This window comes from Stegodyphus dumicola, chromosome 12 (genome assembly GCF_044657685.1).
Source record: "Stegodyphus dumicola isolate Sdum_Otavi_A_Nest chromosome 12, ASM4465768v1".
NCBI classification, from domain to species: Eukaryota; Metazoa; Arthropoda; class Arachnida; order Araneae; family Eresidae; genus Stegodyphus; species Stegodyphus dumicola.
The window spans coordinates 27,520,582-27,543,918 of record NC_140779.1 but is presented as its reverse complement, the minus strand read 5'-3'; the positions used below and the strand labels follow the sequence as shown (position 1 = coordinate 27,543,918).

The 23,337-nt window shown below is 36.7% G+C and overlaps 1 protein-coding gene across 1 annotated transcript in view; it reads left to right on the top strand.

Annotated features, from left to right (window-relative positions):
- The window catches only part of LOC118205220 (uncharacterized), a 219,106-nt gene that overhangs the window by 15,067 nt on the left and 180,702 nt on the right, over positions 1 to 23,337 (top strand). Inside the window, exons 5-7 of the mRNA XM_085827386.1 lie at positions 482 to 526; positions 3,144 to 3,188; positions 23,277 to 23,321. Coding sequence (XP_085683512.1) covers positions 482 to 526; positions 3,144 to 3,188; positions 23,277 to 23,321 — 135 coding nt within the window. The remainder of the gene's footprint in view (positions 1 to 481; positions 527 to 3,143; positions 3,189 to 23,276; positions 23,322 to 23,337) is intronic.

Below are 23,337 nucleotides of genomic sequence, written 5' to 3'. Positions count from 1 at the left end.
GGATTCTCAACAATTTAACCAGAAAAGAGGTTGTAAAATTCTATTTAAACAAGCGTTCCTCGTAACCTAGAACGCTGATGAAATTCAAAGCGACTATCCGCTGAGCTTTTCTCGTGTATGTAACATGTCCAAAGAAATCGGGAGCTGCACTTTTATTCCAAACGAATATGAATAAATAGATGGTTCCTTTGACGCGTACAATAAACCTCTACTTGGGGTTTAAATTAAAATGAAAAATATAAAATTAAGCAATACTAAACACAATAAATCACCCGAAGCGGGACAAAATCAACTCTCGGAGTTGGTCTTTAATAAATGATAATGGCGTATACTTTAGGCAAGTATTATGTATGTCCGTAAACTGAACACTTATTTATAGATTTTCAGATCTACGGATTTATGCTTATTAAAAAGAACGATTTTAATCACAAGAAACCTAAAATATTGAAAGTTATAGCTCCCGCATATTTGTTCATTTTAGGTGGTTCAGGTGCATGGAAATTTGGCGCCGATTCAGGACATTCAGGTACGTAGTACTAAAAGCACATTATGTTCAATTGTTTTATTAAAATATCAAAATTTTATTTTAATGTGCATTGAACTTGTCCGTTTTTTATTTCCTGTAAGAAATTCGACAGTATGCACAAACGAATTCCGGAAATATATTCGTTCAAATTATATTAAATGTTTAATATATTGAATTATGATGCGGGATCTATTCAGCATTAATCGCATTAGTATTAAGTTTTCCGAAATAGAACTCTTATACTAAAGTTAACGATCGCAAGGAATTATATATTTATGTGAACGGTGTGTCAGAGAAATTCTAGGTTAGGTATAGTTGGATGCATTCGGGGTCCTAATAGATTGAATGGTACGGGGTGTCTCACTTCAAATTCAACAAGACGTTTACAAGAACAGTTCAAAATTCCGACTACCAACAACAACACATGTTCGACAACACCAGTGGAGAGAGTTTGTGTAGACTGAAAAAGATGCCAGATACTTCACGCACACACGCAGCAGCTATTTCCAGCAATGAGATATTTAGCTGAATCAACTGAAGTTGCATAAACAATAGTGTTCAGTTGTGCCAAAAAATAATCGAGACTCTAACAATAAGAGGATCGGGGACGCCTAGGGACTGGTCTACCGCGGACAATTCCCATCACCCCACAAGTTGCATCCAAGTAAATGCGAACTTCAGTGCCAACGTCTGCTGGTGCACCATCAAACTGTATTTACTTTTTTTAGAATGAAGATCGGAACTTTCTGGAGCATTTCTGGTGACCTGTTCCAGAATACAAAGACACCTCTTGTCTTTGGTCACTGAAGGCAGTAGGTATGGGCAAATTAAAACCTCCTGTACAGTACCTGAGCTCAGATTTATACTGATTGTTTGTTAATGTACAGATGGTCGCATAATATTTGAAGTTTCTGTTGCACACAAATGAGAAATGTCCGCATCAAATCCATCCAGGCGGGAAATGTTGCCTAATCTGTAATCAGAACAGGAGCTGTGAAGACCGGCTCCAATGCAAGGTGCTTGCAAAAGCCATTAGTAAAAGTTCAGGCATAAAGAGACACTCTTACGGATTCAGGGCTTGTAATCACTGGAAACGAAAAGGGTTTAAGCGATTATCGCTTAACACTCTCCGAATGTTACGCTAATTGACATCTAAGCTTTGTCCAAGAGACCATGTATTTGACTCGGTCTACAAGTCAAAATTGTTCCTTCAAATCTTGGATTGTATACAGTTCGTCGTCGAAACGCATCATGTCTGAAGACAAGCACAAACAGTTTTTATCAAATTCACGATGTGACCGAGGAAACAGTCGGTGATCTGGCACGTTTATCGAGAAATTGAATGTGCGATATTCGTATTCGTAGCGCAGCTCTGGCATTCACAGTTTGCACAGTCGTGCATGTAATCCATATGTGTTATTTCGGCATACTTAAAGCCTCCCATCTCTGAAGACTGTATAATCGCGAATAGCGCCTTTTCCTCCTGAGATGCACACATACTACCTTCCACCGAGGCAGTATATATTTATGCAAGAAATACTAATATGCAAATATGTTTCTTCACATAGCTTCAAGATCACCTTTTTAAATGAATTTTAAAATTTATATGTGCGCTGTTTTTCAAGTTTATACCACAAATTTTGAATAAACCTGTATACATCAGGGTGCTTCAAAATTTTATCTTAATATAAAACACGTAGACATTGATTTAAAATTAGAATAAAATTGTATATTTATTAAATTCCTTTCAAATTAAAGGGCAAAAAGGCATAGCTGCCCATTTTTCAGGGAAACAAGCGATGGCAGCAAAAATTGCAGAATGTTAACCATTTTTACACTAAAAGAACTGGATAGAACACAACACATTTGGTGAGCTATCAATCAAAAAAATTGTACATCTAACGTGATGAACTCGGATATCAGAAAATTGAACACATTAGATAGGCATGAACTACTCTTGGTAATACTAAACAAAGGAGACACATTTTTGAGAAGTTGAAATGTGTTAATGCAATCATAAGAAGGTAAGCAATGTTACAGTCAAATATCTGCTTACGATAACCTGCCGAAACGTTGTAAACTTTGTTCGAGATTGGCTTGTGTACTGAAAACAGAAATCACAATATATGTCACCTGTTTCTCAAGTATATAACTAGAAATGGGGTTCTTATATTCTAGCTAATATAGAATTCCTCGTGAGCTAGAGTAATGAAGAAATTTGTAGCGAAAATTTGCTGAGTTTTTTTAGTGTATGTAACAAGTTCAAAGAAATGTAAATTTACCCTCATATTCCAACCGATGATGAGTAAATACATGTTTGCTCTGGGGCGTACAATAAACCTCCAATTGGGCTTTTAATTTAAAAGAGAAAGTGTAAAATTAACTAATAATAAATACAACTAATTAGAGAGGTAGGACACAATAAACTCATGGAGTTGGCACTTATTGAAGATAACCTGGCGTATACCAGTAGGCACGTAATACGTACGGCCATAAAATTAATACTAATTTATATTTCCGTAGTTCGTTGGATTTTTCCTTTTTAAATAGGAGCAATTTAATTCCAAGAAACATAAAATTTTGGAAAATATAGCTCTCGCATATTTGTTCATTTTAGGTGGTTTAGGTTCATGGAAATTTGGTGCGGATACAGGACGTTCAGGTATGTTTAATTATGTTTAATTGTTTAATTAAAATGTCAAAAACGTTTTATAATTTGTGTGTTAAAGACGAATGAACTTGTCAGTCTTTACTTTCCTGTAAGACTTTCGAAAGCGTGTATAAAAAAGATGGAAATTTGTTCGATCAAATTATACTGTATCTTTTCTATAGTGAATGATTATGCGCGATCCATTAGTATTAATGGCATTAGTTTTAGTTTCTTGAAATACAAATTTTATACTAAAGTTAACGATTCTAGGGAATTATACTTTTATGTGAAAGGAGCGTCAGAAAATTCAGTGTTACACATCGCTGCATGCAAGCGTGTTTCTAACAGATTGAATGCATACATTACTTCAGAAAGTTTGATGATGCGTAATTTACCAAAAATGCTCTTCACCGTTCCAAAATTTTCCGCAGCAAATTTCTCATAGGTGATCTCAGTAATACGAAGTATAATCAACAGGCTCAGTACATGTGGAGAGGGCAGCTAATGCCAAAGTTATGTCAATGTTTGGATCCACGACGAACTAACTACTAAATACGACTGAGAAACTGATCTATTCTCTCGTTTTATATACTTTTCTATGATGCTTTTTGCTTCTTTTACAATCTCAACTTCAGTTATACAAGTTGCGAACCAAAATGTTGTTAAATGTTCGCCAGGTTTGGAGATGTTTGGTCAATTCCTGTCAACTCTGATGATAAAAATGAGTCCCCAAAACAGTCGTAAGTTTGGCAATATTTGGCAAAAATAGCGCAATAGCTATTTACTGATTGTTGAATAGACTTGCTCCTGTATTCTTTGATTTTAAAGCAAAACATCGTTTCTCTCTTGCTTTTCATGTTATTTTATGATGGGGGAAAATACAGAATTTCCACATATTATTTCACTAAAATTACCTTTTATGTACACAATTCATAGTGACATGAATTATAGTTGCATTTTCAGTGCAACAGCATCTGCTATTATCAGAAAAACATTGCTCGTGTTTTCATGTATTCACCAAAAAAATTAAAGATATTTACATAAGCTAATGTCTAATACGCAACTTTCAGACGATGGATAAGATTTACATCAGATTAATATTTTAAGTCGGATGTTTTATTTCGGAATATATTTTCTAAAATATTATTTGGGAGGTTTTTTTTTTCTACTTTTAATGACGTTTTATTATCCTATTCCGAATGGTTCAGAATTCATGGTGCAAACTTAAAAGTGAGGTACAGAACTATGATTTAAACAATGTCTACATAGGTATCTTAGGTCGAAATCCATTTATTGAGGCATAAATGCGGACTGTTTGACCTTAACTGAAACAATATGTTTACAAGAACAGTTGAAAATTCCGATTACCAACAGTGATATACGCTGGACATCATCGATGGGGAGACATCTGTACACTCCCAAAGATGCCATATATTTCACGCACACATGGAGCAGCTACTGATATTCGACACTACATTTCTGGCCACACCTATTCCAGAAAAATAAGATAACTTTTGTTCTTGGGTCTGCAGTATCAGTAGGTATGGTCCATTGTAAAACTCGTGGACGGTACCTGACCACAGATTCACACTGATGTTTTGTTAAGATACATATGGTCAAACAACGCTTCGATTCTCAGACGCTCACACACAAGTTATGGGCAAATCAAATACACCCTGGCGAGTAAATGTCGCCTCATCTGTAAAATCAGCACAAGAGCTATGAAGATCGGCTGCCATACAAATTGCTTGAAAAGCCACTGGTAGAATTTTAGGCCCAGAGTAAAGTCTTAGGGATTCAAGGTTTGTAGCCACAGTCAATGCAAGTGGAGTTAGACATTTTTGTTTAACACTATCCGAATTATACGCTGGTTCACACCTAAGCTTTGTCGAACAGCTCTTGTGCTTGATTCGTGTCTATAAGTCAAAATTCTTCCTTCAAATCTTGTATAATGTACAGTTCATCGTCGAAGAGCATCCTGTCTGTGGAGGGGCACAAACAAGTTTCATAAATTTGGCTGTGCAATCGATGATACATTCTGTGTGTACGGTTGTGCATATAATCCATATCTGCTCTTTCGGTATACGTAAAAGTTCTCATCATTGAAGAGTGTACAATGGCGAATAACGTCTTTGCCTACTGAAATTCACCTTCCTTCTACCGCAATTGTACATATTTATATAAATTACTATTATGCAAATATTTTTCGCGACTTTGTTTAAAGAAGATAGTTTCTATGTGTGCTGTTCTTTTTATGAAACAATTCATGCGAAATGTTATGTGATCTCATTTGCATTTTACAGTTTTTATTATAAATGCTCTTAAATTTGTCTTTATGCATAAATAAATGGATTGCGACCATAGATTGAAATGTGAATATTATTCATGTCTTTGTTGTGGACCATCCTTTTATGTCTGTACCATAAATTTGGGATTACCATTTGTACATCACAGTTCTTCAAAATTTAATTTAAAACTTCAAAATCTCAGTACTTCAAAATTTTTACATCACAGTACTTCAAATTTGTTGATCAGTAATGGCTCTTGAATGTGTCGGACGTACTTTTTGTGCTTTGAGTTTTTCGCCTTCAACGCGCGTACTTCCTGAAGTTTTGTGTGCGAAGTTTTTTTTTTAGTATGTAGTAGAAGTCAAAAGGATTGTGTTAATATATGTCTCTTCAGTGTAGATCAAGCTGTTACTATTTAATTATTATTAACGCAATGAGTGTGTTATTTTCAATATCAAGCTCGAAAGAAGTTTTGCTCCATTACAAATAGAATGAAGTTGATACGACTTCCCTCTCTTCCCCAAGGACAGTACCGCTTTCAACGGATATTGTAGTTTTTCGACCAAACACACGGAACTGGCTTTTGTTTCAAGGAGTAATAATTCTACGGCAAATGAACGTACGTTTATGAGACCTATGTATTCTTAAGCAGCTCATCAAGACTATTCCGAAGGTGACTCTTTCGTAATTATTTGGATTATTTCTTCCATTTTTGTGATTTTGTTGTTTCACCTCATTTTGACGATCAAGCCCAAAAGAAGCTTTTGTGCTTAACACAGGGAAAGACTCTGAGAGGACTCCCTCTCCCCCAGGAAAAAGTACCGTTTTCAACGGACCTTGTGGTTTTCGACCAAACAAAGCGAACTGGCTATTGTTTTAAAAGAGTAATAATTCTACGCCTAAAGGGACATATGTATATGAGACCTATGTCTTCTTAAGCAGCACTTTAAGATGATTCCGAAGGTGTCTTTTTCGCGATTACGTATTTGAATTTTCTTCTGCATTTTTGTTGTTTCATCGACACTGTGCCTCAGTGATTAATGCGGATTTCCTCCTGAGAGATGAAACAGCGGCAGCCAAGTTAATTTTTTAATTTTCCTTTCACCTGTAGGGAGTCATTGAGCTCTGATTACGTAAGCAGTACATCTAAGAGAACCTTCCCTTATAATTTAAATGTCAATTTTATTTCAATAATATGTGCCCTCATGTAGTCTCTTTTTAGGCATTTAATTGCATTAATTAATCTCGCCTTTTCTCAATTCCATTTCAATAATTTTCGTTTTTGCCATATATATTCTGGAAGTAATATGAAATCGGTGTAATCTAGTGGTGCAAATGAAGTGTTGATCCGCATAAATTTATGTAGTGACAGTAATTTTTTTTATGCTGTCTGTTAATAAAATATTAGTTATTTTAACCATGTGCCCGCAATAGTGCGTGCAAGTTTATTCACTTGTTTGTAACAGGTTTTCAATGTTCAGCTGGTTAATTAGCACTCAATAAGAGTCCTATGTAATACTATTGTATATCATTCTCATTAGGAGATAGTATCTGGGTATGTTAATTTTTAATTGTTTGCAATACATGAACAACCTTCATTTTGGCTAATTAACACTCAGTAAATTACTAATCTTTATTATCTAATCTCAGTAAATTAATTAATTTTATCGAGTGCTCGTAATGGACTGTGCAATTTAATATTCTGTAAAAAATGTGCAAGTGCCTGTAATAGGTATACAATATTCTAATGCCTACTTAGTAATAGTCTTTGTTTGCGCTGTGTGTTTAACAATATTCTGTAAGAGTTACTAGTTGCATTTGTACTCTAATTAAGGGTTTGTTATAAATTAATATTTTTCATTTTGGCTAATTAGCTTTAGTACTGATCTTATGCTATGTTGTTTGTTTTATTGCTGTTTGTTTTAAGGTTTGTATGATATGCTGTTTGGTTTGAATTTCAATCAAGCGTTCGTAATGTTGCGTGCAATTTAGGTGCTGGTGCATGTGTTATTTGCATACTTAGTACTACCGGTCTACTCTGTTTGTGAATTGTGATCTATTGAATTCTAACACCCAAGTATTTGTATACAGTCAGCTTTTACGAATTTCTAAAAGATTTGTATTTACATTGTCTTATGCATGCAGTGTAATTTTCTCGATTATCCTAAAATTGAATCTCTACTGTGAAATTTAGTGTTCAGACTACTGGCTGCTTACATGTGATTTAGGAAATATTTGTGCATAGCTTTACTTTTCTCTTGTCTTACCAGCCAATCAGTATAATCACTTTTACACCCCCTTACTAGAGCTGCAATAGCACAGCATACGTTTCAAGGGCTTGCTTAACCACTTCATTACCTCTGGTGTTGGGGTACTTAGCTCAGTAACTTTTGGGCTCAAGGACCGCAGAATTTAGAAGCTCCTATTCTTCCCATGGGGTCCAGAGAGTTTTCCCCGTCACGTTCAATTCTCATAGAAGGATCCCGAGCACCAAGTCCTGCAGAAGTAAACGACTCGGTCAGATGCTCTGAAAGCATTAATTCTCTCACGTTGCATATTCAGTCTCATCTGAAGGAGTGCAGAGATAAATCCAGCTTTAAAAAGGCAGACTTCGAGAGCATCTCTAACTACTCTGCGAGCATTCTTAATATTGCCTCTCAAAAAGAGATTTTCTTAGGGCATCAGGAAGGTCAAATTAGTTCACTGGAGAATCAGCTCAGAACACTCCTACTGACTAAATCTGAAGACGGTCCAAAAAGCAGTGGGATTGAGGTTCAACGACCTAGCCCAGAGGAAGCAGATTTATAATTCGAAAGACATGACTTCATCCCAGTGTCTCATAAAAAGAAGTCAATACGGTCTAATTCGAAAAAGCGCTCTTCGGAACACGTTCTGCTAGTTAAGGGAAAATGACGCCAATAGAACAACAGACAGCTTGCGCACCCAAGGTAGCTTTTAACATGAAACCGCAACAACTGGGCATAAAAATTACCCAGATACGCCCCACAAGAACAAAGGAACTTCTCATCCGTTACAAAGAGGAAGAGCACATCGAAATACATAAAAGAGCCATCAGAGCATCTGAATCGCTAGCTGATCACCTAAAAGTACGTAAGCCTCGTCAATTGCGACGTTTTATTATTGCGTTTGGTTTACCTCCTGAGACGACAGCGATGAACATTACTGCACAGTTTAGTAACGAATCTGATCAAACGAAGGAAGTGATCTTTCCCAAAAGTTCAGGACCTCGAGCGGATAGGAACTGTGATTGGATTGTCGACAATGCGGCAGAACAAGTTGACAATATCTTAAAGCATAAGAGATTCTTCTTTGGTTTTCACTCGTTTCCTTTCAGGAAATACTTTGGGGTGATTCGCTGTTACAATTGTCAAGAATTTGGACATTTGAGCAGGAATTGACAGACTACTCCCGCTTGTTCGAACTGCGCTAAAGGGCACTGTTTAGAGGAATGCAAATCACAGGAACAGAGCTGAATAAACTGCAAGCATTCAAACGACTTGGAAGGAACATATTACGAAACAGACCACCGGGCCAGCTCGCCGAAATGTTCCTGGTACCAAAGGGAACCATTGCGAGTGAGCAACGTGCAACGCAGCAACTAAGAAAACGTGATAACACATATGCTGGGAGAATGGAGATTCCTGAAAATATATTTTTGGGGTGATTTTAACGCAACGAGTCCGCTTTGGGGCGCTTGCTTTGACAATGATAGGGCCCGTAGCCTTATGGAATTTGCCTAAGTTCATAGGTTGGCGGTGCTTAATTAATACACATGACACACCTACCACCCTCCTCAATATCAGAGCACAGGGATGGCCGGATATAACGCTGGTTTCCTGCTCACTATTCCCTCAGATGTGCAATTGGGAGGTATCTGAGACACCATCTGTTAGGGATCACAGAATAATCAAATTCAGTCTAGATTCCCAAGTTGCCAAGCAACGTTTTAGACAAAGTATGGTGGTGACAAAAAATTAAAAGTTTTAGTCCGATCAATGATTGAGGGGCTCGTAGAGGAGTTGAAGGAGAGTAATACAAAGGACGTATCTGATACTGCCTACGTCAACCTTATACAAATGCTGATGACAGCAGCAAAAGTAGCCTATGAAGTGAAAATATATGCCAAAACAACTTCATTTTCCAGGTGGAGCACTACACTCACGGTCATGAGAAGCAAGGTCAGCGCTCCATCGGAAAGCACAGAAAGATACTGACGAAGAAAAAGATGCTTGTTTACCGAAAACAAAGAGCAGTGTACATGAAAACTATTATAACAGCTAAGAATGAATTCTGGGGAAAACTTTGTAGCAACCTTATTGAAATATACGGTCCAACGCAGAGAATAGCCACTGACAAGGTCTTTCATTACTTGCAACTTAGTGCCACAATGAATCTCACCGATAGGGAGAGTAGGAAGATTCTGGAAAAAATTCTAACCGCGATATTTAAAAAAGATGAAGAGTCAGGGGACTCATATGCACAAAAATGAATAAGACAGAAATTATATACCCGCAGCTGGAGCAACAGTAACACACAGAAGGTACCATCAACACTGTCGGAACTAAAGGGAATTATAACACAATATTTCTACTGACAATGCTCGAGACCCAGATGGCATTGACAATGCAATGCTGAACGTGCTACAGTCAAAATTACCAAAGGTCTTACTCACATTATGTAAAGCCTGCTGGAGAGTAGGTACTTTTCCTGAGAAAATGAAAACTGCGGAGGCTCTCTTTCTTAAGGGACCCAGCAGACCCAGAATCCTACAGACCGGTCATCCTCCTGTCCTCTCTTAGTAAAGTCATGGAGAAGGTTATCCAGAATCGTCTAAATTACTATCGTAGAAGAAACAGCATTATCAGCGAATTATAGTTTGTCTTCAGGAAGGGCACCTCTACAGAACATATTTTATTAACAATATACAGGCAAATAGAGAAGAAGGCCTCCATACTTTAACTCTAAAGACATCAAAGGGACATTCGACATGTAGTGGTAACCTGACGTAATCGAATGCATGAACGCAAGTAATTGTACACAAGAAATCATAATACTTATGAGAAGTTACCTGTACGGAAGCCAGGTACAGATTACAACGGACGGGGGAGTTATTAAGCTATATCGTGAAAGATGGTGTCCCCAAGGCTCATGTCTGGGACCCACTCTATGGAACCTTGTAGCAAATACAACCTTTGTAAACGTTCGAAGGTTGTCAGTGTTAAAGTCAAGCTCCAGGCGTTTGCAGATGACTTTCTGCTAATGGTGACAGAAAGAACGGACAAAGAAAGCAAAGCTCAAAATGCAATTGATTACTTCATGGAATAAGCCGAAGAGCATAAACTGGAAATCTCTCAGAAGAAGGTCAAACTACTTTTCATAGGGCATAAGGCTATCCCACAAAGAAACCCCACAGCGAACCTCAATGGAGTCCCATTAAACTGTGTTTCATCTTTAAAGTATTTAGGTTTCAGACTCACTAACAATCTTTTATGCATGCCTCACCTCCAGGAATTCAAGCAACGTTGTGCACGATTATGTGTGCAATAGAGCATGTGTGTGATATAGCTTTCTGTGCTATAGAGGATGGAGTGATTTTGCATGAGTGGAGAAGACGACTGAATGAATCCAACTCATTATATCAGGTTGAATTAGCCGCACTAAAGGGAGCCTTAATATATGTGAGAAATAATTCAGATAGAAAAGTAGCCATTTTATTGAATCTGCTTAGATCCTGGAGGCCGTAAGAGGACACAAGAGTCGGAGTCCACAAGTACAGGAAATTCGCCGTCTGCTACTTCTGTAGCTACAAGCAGTCCGTTCCAGTATTCATTGGATCCCGGCACACGTTGGGATCCAAGGCAATGAAGAAGCGGACAGGGCAACTAAGTCGGCAGCAAATGATGTGGGTCTACTTGAACATCCAGTGAAACTTCCAATCTCCCAACTTAAAAGAGTCACACATCAACAGGCCACTGTACAGTGGCAACAAAGGCGGGAGACACCAACAACGGGCATATGAATGACGAACATATGAATTTTTTACGAAAGCGGGGGAAGCACTCCGAGTCTATATTAGTGATTTAACCCACTACTTCACAGACCATGCCCCTTTTGAATCATATATACATCGCTTCCACCTAAGTGAAAGAGATACCTGTGGCTGTAGAGAAGTGGGTGGTCCGGATCACTATCTCTTGTCTTGCCCCCACACAGCTCATATTCATCAAAAAATCCAAGTCAGAAATTTCAGGCCCAATGGACGGAAAATTTTATTAAAAACAACTTAGACACAGTAAAGCTGAGAAAACTTCCTATGTACTGCGCAACAAAGAAATCGGCTGTAAGTGGGCACAACAGGGAAACCTACTACTTGGCATCTTGCTCGATCAGAAATTAACCAAATAGCTATGCACACCTTTTTCTCAGTACATCATAAGTCTCTATGATTTGTAATACTATGTAATGACACTCTGCAAAGGAAAAGCACTGCAGTATTCATCATTACATAAAGTATCCTTAATATTATAACCACGTCCTTCAATAGTACATGTAGTTTTTGTGTGTGTTCAACTGTAATTTTATTTATATACACTCTGCATCTATGTATAATCCTTGTTTCATTTCGCTGCTTCTTGTTACAACGGAATTCACTTTTTGCTTCAATTGTATACTGATTACCTTGCTCAAATCTAGCGTCATAATTGCTTCATTCAATAGAGTAAGTAATTCCAATAGCACTTCAAAGCATTGTTCAATAGTCTTCTGTGAAGTTAGTGTGAAAGTGGTATAATATATGATAAGTATTCTAAATGTCAAGTCATATATCTGTAATGCAGTCTCATGTATCTTAGATTTGAACACTGTAACTGTACTTTTTAAGTCCTAAATTTAATCTCTATCTGAACACGGGACCATCAGGGATTTTACTTAGTCCGTAATTAGCACAAGACTCTGTAGCCTGCGAGGACTTATGCATCGCTGTAAATAGCCTTGTGAATTTCTTATTCAATCATATGTTTGTAGCAGTCTGTTCTGCCGAACCTGCTGCGGAGGAAGCGCAGCAGCATTAGATGACTTCTGCAAGGAGGAAAAAATTGCTGCGAGGCAAATATTATAGCCCTAGGGTGGGCAGTCCTCTTCTGCAGAGTAAAAGTAAAAGTATTTGAAAATTTTAGGTTACTTTAAAACACTTAGTCATTGATTTAAAATCAGAATAAAGAAGTATATCCATTAAATTCCTTTCAAATTCAAGGGCGAACAAACACTACTCGCCCTTTTTTCAGGGAAACAAAGTTTGGTAGGAGAAATTGCAAAATGGTAAATCATTTCTACTCTAAAATATATGGGTAGCACACAGCACTCACATTTTCAGTGCTATGTATCAAAAACAAATATATGCAGTCGATTCCGCTTAATTGGGACACCGCTTAATCGGGACAACCGCTTAATCGGGACTGCCGCTTATTTGAGACTAATCTCAAAGAACAGATACCAAACTAAGAAGCCAATAGAAAATTTATATGTTTAATTGGGACAACATTCCGCTTAATTGGGACAGTAAATTTAAGATCGCAGTACATATTACGAGTTTGTTACGGAGCGTAGTCTTACAGCTTATTGCGCATGCGTTGCCTTACAGCTGATTGTATATGCGTTGCATCACAGGAGAGCGCAAGGGCGTTCTTATTCAGTTACCATTACACCTCGTACGTGACGACTGCTTCGATTGTTGCATATTTTTCACTCACAATACACATCGCGGGTGAGCAGTGCATAAACTTATTTTTCAAAAATTTAAACTTTGCCAAAATGCCAAGAAATGATTTGACACTTTCTAGCAAAATTGCTTTGCTAGATAAAATAAAAAGCCAGCCACCTAATACAAGTTATCGCCGGCTCACTGAGATAACTTGAGTACCAAAATCTACCATATCGTGTGTCTTACGACAAGAAAGTCAACTGCGTGAAGGACAAGGAGGAACATCCAAAAGGAAACGCGAGGGTAAGGATCCAGACGTCGAAGAAGCACTAGATTAATGGTTTTCTATCGTTAGTGGCAGAGGCGTAAATATCAACGGCCCGACATTGAAGGCGAAGTCAGAGGAGTTAGCTAAACAACTGGGCCGCAATGACCGGCCTCTATTATCTTGCTACACCAGACGGTTCCTTATGCTATAAACACATTGCACTGACTGGTTATAAAAAGGCGATGGACCGCATTACTGTGTTATGCTGTACAAATATGTCAGGTACTGACAAACGAAAGCTACTGATCATAGGAAAAAGTGCTAGACCTCGATGCTTTAAGGGGTTGAGCATGGAGGGTTTACCAGTGGAGTACCATGCAAACAAAAGTGCTTGGATGACTTCTGAAATTTTTCGAAATTGGCTTACCAGTTGGGACCGAAATTTACAACATAAAAAAAGAAACATTTTGCTGATTGTTGACAATTGTGCGGCACACCCTCATTTAGACAATCTACAAACTATACAGCTGGAATTTCTTCCTCCCAATACCACATCTTTCATGCAACCAATAGACATGGGAGTAATAAAAAATTTGAAGATTTTGTATCGTGGGAAATTGGTTAATTACATACTAGAATACATTGATGAAAATTTATTAACAACTTCCACAACAGCCAGACAGATAGGTTCAAAAATTTCCCTTTTGCAAGCAATACAGTTTGTCGCTGATAGTTGGCGAGCTATAAAAGCCACTAATATATAACTGTTTTACTAATTGTGGCTTTAAACCCCTAGAAATTTCCGAAAATGTAAGCAACGAAGAAAATGAGAATATGTTGCAAGTTCCTATTTGTATTAACTATGAAGAATTTTCAACAATAGATAACAATTTACCATGTTACGATGATAATGAAAACTGTGAGGATTCAATCGTAAAAGGTATTAAATCAAAACATGGAAAATTAGACGAAGATGACGATGATGATGATGAGTCACCTGTGCCTGTGACTAACCAGGAAGCCAAAAAATGTATTGCCACGTTACAGCGTTATTTTATGCAGGAAGGAAATGAAGGGAGCCCTGCATCCGCACTGAATATCTGCGCTGATTTTGTAGAAAAGAAATGCTACAAAAACAACAAACAGACTACATTTGACTCATTTTTGTAATTTAAATTTAAAATTTTAGATTCATGTTAATTTTAGATAAATATTAATACATAATTTTCCCATTTGTAATTTACATTTATTAAAATTATTGAAAAAATATCTATTGTTTAATTTATTACCTGTTATTGGCCTTAGTTTCCAAAACCGAATAAATTTATTTAAAAAAACTGTGAAATTCGCTTAATTGGGACAAAATGCCCCGTCCCGATGTGTCCCAATTAAGCGGAATCGACTGTATAACTAACGTGAAATACTCACATATCAGAAATCTGAAAATTTTACATAGGTTCGCATGGCTGTTAATAATATTCAACAAAGAGGAAACATTTTTGAGAAGATGAAATGTGTTCATGCAATCTTAAAAACCTAGTAATATCTATTCTCAAATATCTATTAATGAAAGGCTGCTGAAACGTTTGAGAAACACTGGTCGAGATTAAATAATGAAATGTAAAACACAATGGCAAGATATGTCACAAATGTCCCAAGTATTTAACAAGGAATGAGGTTGTAATATGCTAGCTAAACTAGCGTACCTCGTAAGCTAGAATACTTATGAAATTTGTAGCGACTATTCGCTGCGTGCTATTAGTGTTATGTAAAAAGCCCAAAGAAAAGTTTTTTACCCTTTTATTCCAACCGAACATAAATGGATAAATGGTTTCCCTGAGCGTACAACAAACCCTGATTTGGGCTTTAATTTAAAGGTATGAAAGTAACTAATAATAAGTACAATTAATCAGCAAATTAGGGCACAATTAACTCGCGGAGTTGGCTCTTATTGGCCAAATTCGCGAGTTAATTGCGCCACACGGCCATTAAATGAACACTAAGTCATAGTTCTATAGGTCTCCGGATTGATTATATTAATCACAAGAAACCTAAAACTTGAAAGCTATAACCTCTGCATATGTGTTCATTTTACGTGGTTCAGGTGCATGGGGATTTGGCACCGATTCAGGACGTTCAGGAAAGTAGCATTGAAAGAACATCATGCTCAATGGCTTTACTTAAATGTCAAAAATTTTATTTTAATCTGTATGTTAAGGATGAATGAACTTGTCAGTTTTTATTTTCCTGTAAAAATTTCGAAATCCTGTATAAACGTAGCCGGGATATGTATTCAATCAAAATATATATTAAATGTTTTGTACACTGAATTATTATGCGGAAACCGTTCAGTATTTATAGCATTAGTATTCGATTTTCGAAATTCAACTCTTATACTAAAGTTAACGATTGCAGTGAATTATGTGTTTGTGTGAAACGCATCAGAACAATTCAGTGGTATATATGGTTGCGTGAATATGGGTTTCAAATAGATTGAATGCACGCAGAACTGATGATGGCTTGATAAAATAGATTTTACCAAAAAATTCCTTCACAATTCGAAAATTTTCTCCAATACTATTCGTATAGCTATTCACAGTATCACATAATCAGTACGTACACATTAAAATACTAAACCATGGTGAGACGAGCTAACACGAAATTATCTCAGTGGTACGAACCATTATGAACTAACTACTAATATTAACTGAGAATATGATGCTCTCTCTAGTTTTATATACTATTCCATCCGCTGCGGCGAAATCTCTAATGCGTTCTGCTTCTCGAAATCCGTGGAAATCAGGTTGAATACCTTTAGAGCTAATACAGGTATCAGTTACATATACTGAATTACAATATCCATTTTAGTTACAGAAGGTGCGGACAAGATGTTGCCAAATGGTCGCAAGCTTTGGAGACATTTCGTCATTTCACATCAAATTTGATGACAAGAAATAGTCGCCAAATCAGTCGTCAGTTTGGCAATATCTCACTAAACTAGCACGATAACAATTTACTGAATGTTCAATAGACTAACCCCAGTATTCTTAATTTTCCAGCAAAACAACATTTCTGTCAAGCTTTTCATATTTATTATTATGCTGGAAAATACAGAAATTCTACATATAATTTCCCTAAAATTACGTATCTATGTACACAATCTATAATGATAAGAATCAAAGTTGCATTTTCAGTACAATAAGACTGGCTACTATCAGAAAAATCAGTGCTCATGTTTTCATGTATTCAGCAAAAACTAAAGATATTTTTATAAGCCTACGTCTAAAACACTGCTTTCAAACAATTAATAACATTTAAATCGTATCAATATATTTAAATTGGACGTTTTAGTACTAATAAATGTTTTCCTTCGGAATATAGTTCACAAAATAATATTTGCGACAAATATTTTTCTATTTTAATGAATTTTCACTAACATGCACCGAATTCTAACTAAGAAGTCAAACAACCAAAAATCAGCGTTATATTTTCAAATTTTTACATGGCTAGTTTCGATGGTTTTATCCAACCATCATTATCAGCTGCGGAAGCGAAAATGAGCGAGATAGAATATAATGGTCAGATAAGATAAGAAAGCTTAGGTAGAAAATAAGCTAGTGGCGCCATCTGTTGATGAAATAAGAACTAAAAGAAATTACCTTTTAGTTCTTATTTCAATTAAGGCCAATTTCTTTTAGTTCTTATTTCAATCTTTATTTCAATTAAGGGTTCAATTAAGGCCCAAGGCAAAGATGGATTGGAATTAGTATCGTTAACTAGAACAGAAAGATTATTTTGAAAGTGAAATGCCTCTGGAAAATCCAGTTCTCCAATGGAAGATGATTTTTGAATAATTTTGGCAGCAGAAAAATTGAAAGTGTGATTTTCGCACCAATAATGTTGGGCAACAGCAGGCTTCTGTGTTTCCTTTTTCCTAAAATATGCCTCATGTTCCTTGACGCGAAATTTTAATACTCTTTTAGTTTGGCCAATGTAAATTAAACCACACTGGCAGGGAATGCTATAAATCCGGAATGGAGTACTTGAGTATGGAACTCAGAATTTTATTGATGGGAGAATAAACGACCTGAAAGTTAAATTTCTGCAAAATATGTGCTACTTTATAGCTAATTGATGGAAAGAAAGGAATGAAAACAGAATTTTTATAATCTCCTAAAACAAGAGTGTGCCTTTTAGTGTGTTGAGATGAGAATTTTTTAACTGCTTGATTAATAATGTTGGGTGAAAAGGCCCTGTCAGCAGCTATTGCTTTTAAATAATTTAGTTCTTCATCAAGGGATAGTTTGGAGGAGCAAACTTGAAGAGCACGGAAAACATAGGAATAAAATGAAGCTAACCATTCTTTTAGTCAGATGACATGATTTGAAGTATGGTGGAAGGCAAACCCATGAAGGTTTACCGTAAACCGTAGTACTGAAGCTGGACGTGTTACGTGTGACCAGAATGTCGAGAAACGGAAGAGAATTGCAAGTCTCGAGTTCAAAAGTGAACTGAATAGCAGGATCAATAGAATTCATTGTTGAAAGAACTTTATTTAAATCATCTTTATTACCTTCAAACAGGATAAAAGTATCGTCTACGTAGCGGAACCATGCCGGGAAGTTTAAAGTTTCAAACAATTTTGATTCATAATAATGCATGTAGATATCAGCCAGGATGGGACTGAGGGGGCTTCCCATGGCTAATCCCTCAGTTTGCTTGTAATATTTATTTTGGAAAACAAAATGTGTTTTTTCAAACAGAGTTGAGTGACAGAAATTAGCTCATCAATTTCGATGCAAGAGAAATGAAATTCGCGAAGTCTGGTTTCTAGACATCTTAATGCACCCTCCACTGGAAAATTGGTGTATAATGATTTTACATCAAAAGAAATCATGATTAAATTTCTAGGAGAAATGCTTTTAACCTTTTTTACAAACTCTTTTGAATTTTTTATGGTGTAAATGTTATTTTCTAATAGAGCTGAAAATCTAAAACTAAATATTTAGTTAATGGATACGAGGCAGTACCTAAATTTGATACAATAGGGCGGATAGAATACCACATTTATGAATTTTGGAAGGAGCATATAATCTGGCACAATTCGCAACAGATGGGATAATCGAATGTTTTAAGTTGCTTGCAATGATTGGTGAAGATCTGATCGAAGTTTTTATTTTTGACAGGTCCGAAGGCGAAGAATCTTTGGGGATCGGATTATATGGTCCTTCGTTGAAGAGTTTAGTATCGTATCCATTAGCTATATATTTAGTTTCTAGATTTTCAATTCTATTAGAAAATAACATTTACACCATAAAATATTCAATAGAGTTTGTAAAAAAGGTTAAAAACATTTGTCCTAGAAATTTACTCATGGTTTCTTTTGATGTAAAATCATTATTCACCAATGTTCCAGTGGAGGGTGCATTAAGATGTCTAGAAACCAGACTTCTCGAATGTAATTTCGCTTTCATCGAAATTGATGAGCTAATTTCTGTCACTCAGTTTGAAACAAACACATTTTGCTTTCCGAAATAAATATTACAAGCAAACTGAGGGATTAGCCATGGGAAGCCCCCTCAGACCCATCCTGGCAGATATCTACATGCATTATTATGAATAAAAATTGTTTGAAACTTTAAACTTCCCGGTATGGTTCCGCTACGTAGACGATACATTTACCCTGTTTCAATGTAATAAAAATGATTGAAATAAAGTTCTTTCAACAATTCTATTCATCCTGTTATTCAGTTCACTTTTGAACTTGAGACTTGCAATTCTCTTCCGTTTCTCGACATTCTGGTCACACGTAACACGTCCAGCTTCAGTACTACGGTTTACGGTAAACCTTCATCGGTTTGCCTTCCACCACACTTCAAATCATGTCATCTGGCTAAAAAAACGTTAGCTTCATTTTATTCCTATGTTACGTGCTCTTCAAGTTTGCTCCTCCAAACTATCCCTTGATGAAGAACTGAATTATTTAAAAGCAATAGCTGTTGACAGGGCCTTTTCACCCAACATTATTAATCAAGCAGTTAAAAAATTCTCATCCCAACACACTAACAGGCACACTCTTGTTTTAGGAGATTATAAAAATTCTGTTGTCATTCCCTTCTTTCCATCAATTAGCTATAAAGTTGCACATATTTTGCAGAAATTTAACTTTCAGGTCGTTTATTCTCCCATCAATAAAATTCCGAGTTCCATACTCAAGAACCCCATTCCCGATATGAATTCCTGGGGTATTTATATGATTCCTTGCCAGTGTGGTTTAATTTACAATGGCCAAACTAAGAGAGCCTTAAAATTTCGCGTCAAGAAACATGAGGCATATGTTAGAAAAAGGAAACACTGAAGATTGCTGTTGTCCAACATTGTTGGTCCGAAAATCACACTTTCAATTTTTCTACTGCCAAAATTATTCAAAAAACATCTTCCATTGGGGAACTGGATTTTCTGGAGGCATTTCACATTCAAAATAATCTTTCTGTTCTAGTTAACGGTCCTAATTTCAATCCATCTTTGCCTTCGGCCTTTAAAGAAATTATGTTTTAGTTCTGGTTTCATCAACAGATGGCGTCACTAGCTTATTTCCTGTCCAGGCTTTCTTATTTTATCTGATCATTATATTCTATCTCGTTCATTTGCGCTTCCGCAACTGAGGATATTGGTTCTTTAAATCCATCGAAACTAGTCCTGTAAAAATTTGAAATTATAACGCTGATTTGTGTTGTTTGTCTTCTGAATTATTATTTGCTCGGCGTGTTATTGTGTCTGAATTATGCACCGAAATGTTCAAAATTCATGATACAAACTTTAAGCCTTTTATAGAACTAAAATATGAAACAAATCTACATAGGGAATCTAGGTCGAAATCCATTTATTGAGTCATAAATACGGGGTGCTCATTTGATATGAAACAAGAAGTTTAAAGGATCCATTCAAATTTCCGACTACCAACAGCGACACATACTTGGAAGCATCGGTGTAAAGAGTTGTGTTCACTGCAAAAGATATCAGGTGCCTTCTTGAAATATACTGGCGAAAGGAATTAAGAGAATTTTCATATTTGATCTACTATCTCCAGATCTACTGGACAGATTAAAAAAAATTGTGTGATCATTGATTGATATAATACAAACAAAGTAAAAATTCAACAGTTATAATAGACACACATGGTCGTGTGTAACACTCATGGGAGTCTGAAGGTCTGAAACAGCGTTTGCAGAAGACACGAAAGATATGGGTTAATTGGGGGATGGTCCACTCTTACAGCCGCACTGGCCTCGCAGCGTGATGTGATATTGGAAATAAGGCAGTTTACCAGTGGCTGTGGCAACTGGTCGCATTCATTGAACAACGCAGTTTCAGTTTCTGGATTGTTCTCGGAGGGCGGTTGCGAGTTGCAGTTGCCCTCCACAGCGCGTCCAAGACATGCTCTATAGGTTTGATAAGTCTGTAAACTTGGCTGGCCAATCCATCCGGCGAATATCCTCACTCTCGAGAAATTCGTCGACCAGAAGAACTCTATGTGCCCTCGCTTTATCGTCCTGTAAGATGAACTCGGGGCCCACTCCCCCGGAAAAAACGAACATAGGGCTCCAAGATCTCATCCCTATACCTCACACCAGTCACAGAGCCTCTATCAAAGACGTGGAGACGTGTACGGCTATCCAACATGATTGCTGACCAGACTATTTTACAGCCATAATTGTTGATTTCGCGGACACTGGAGGGTAGTTAGCTATTCCCTGGCACTCTCCATATGAAAGTAGAGTGAGAAGCGGTGTTTAGGCTAAAACGGGACTCGTCGGTGAACAGAACGGTCGCCCATTGCTCCGTTATCCAAACACTATGCTGCCTGCACCATGCTAATCGGATCCTCCTGTCCATAGACGTGAGCGGGACGTAAACAGCCGGTCTTCTGGCAAACATCACTTTCCTCATTCAGTCTTTTAGTAACAGTCACCCTTGTTACACGGGTTCCTGTGGCTGCATACAACTCCCGAGAGAGCTGAGAAGCTGTAGCCCCTCTGTATAAGCGTCGCTAAACTAGCGATTTTTCTGGCCGTCGTAGCGCTTGGACGACCTCGCCCAGGCTTTCTCTCGATGAATCCAGTATCTGTGAACTGTTTCCATAGGTTACACACGACAGTTTTCGTTAAAGTAAACTCTCTGCATATCTAGACTTGCGATTGGCCTGCCTCTAGCTACCCCAAAATACGCCTCTTCATTCCATCATCTAAACGTTGATGGTTACTCATGTTTACAATTCCGATGTGATTTTAACCGATTGCTGCAAGATAACACCAAAAAATTCGCCGATGTGTGCTAGTGAACACAGTTCGTCTTACCTTATAAAGCCTGTTTTTCTGCTGGCTCCGCCTACACACACGTCTAAGCTTACGTATTTGCCGTGCAAGATTTGCATTTTTATCTAAAAGCGGTAGTTTTTCCTTCAGTTCAGTTCTTTTCATGCAATTCGATAAAATATTCAAATGCTCTTAATTTATTTCACCAGAGTATTTATGCAAATATTTTTCTTGACGTGGTTTGAAGAGGATATTTTCTATGTGCTGTTCTTCTTATGGGAGGTGTTATATTACTCATTTGAAATTTACAGTTTTTTAATGTAAATGCTCTTAAATTTGTATTTATGAATAAATAAATGGATTGCGACCATAGGTTCCATTGTGAATATTACTCATATCCTTGTTCGGGAGCAACCCTCTATGTTTGTACCATAGATTAAAAATCACCATTTGTGCATCACAGTACTTCCAAATTTTAGGTTAATATAAAAAGTGTATTCATTGATTTAAAATTAGAATAAGCTGTATATTCATTAAATTCCTTTCAAATTCAAGGGCGCACAGAGACAGCTCCCCCTTTTTCAGGGAAACAAATCTTAGCAGGAGAAATTTCAGAAGAGTAGACCCATATTTTTACACTAAAAATGTACAGAACACAGCATAACGTATACATCTGACATGAAAAACTCAGATGTCAAACATCTGAACACTTTATATGGGTTTGGATCTCTCTTAATAATAATAAACAAAGAGGAAGCATTTTCAGGGAATTTTCAGGGAAACAAGCGTTGGCAGGAAAAAATGCAGAAGATTACCCATTTTTACACTAAAAGAAATGGATAGAACACAACATTCACATTCGGTGTGCTATTAATCAAAACCTTTGTACATCTAACGTGAGAAACTCGGATATTAGAAATTTGAACACATTAGATAGGCATGTATTACTCTTGGTAATATTAAACAAAGAAGACACATTTTTGAGAAGTTGAAATGTGTTAATGCAATCTTAAGAAGGTAAGCAATGTTACCGTCAAATATATGCTTAAGATAACCTGCCGAAACAATGTAAACACTGGTCGAGATTGGCTTGTGTACTGAAAACAGAAATCACAATATATGTCACCAGTTTCTCAAGTATATAACCAGAAGTGAGGTTCTTATATTCTAGCTAAACTAGAATTCCTCGTGAGCTAGAATAATGAAGATATTTGTAGCGACAATTTGCTGAGTTATTTTAGTGTATGTAACAAGTTCAAAGAAAGGTAAATTTACCCTTTTATTCCAACCGAAGATGAATAAATAGATGTTTGCTATAGGCCATACAATAAACCTACAAAAGATAAAGTGTAAAGGTACCAGTAGGCACGTAATACGTACAGCCATAAAATAAATTCTAATTTATAGTTCCTTGGTTCGTTGAATTTTTCCTTTTTAAATAGGAGCAATTTAATTCCAAGAAACATAACATTTTGGAAAATATAGCTGTCGTATATTTGTTCATTTTAGGTGGTTCAGGTTCATGGAAATTTGGTGCGGATACAGGACGTTCAGGTATGTAGTACTCAAT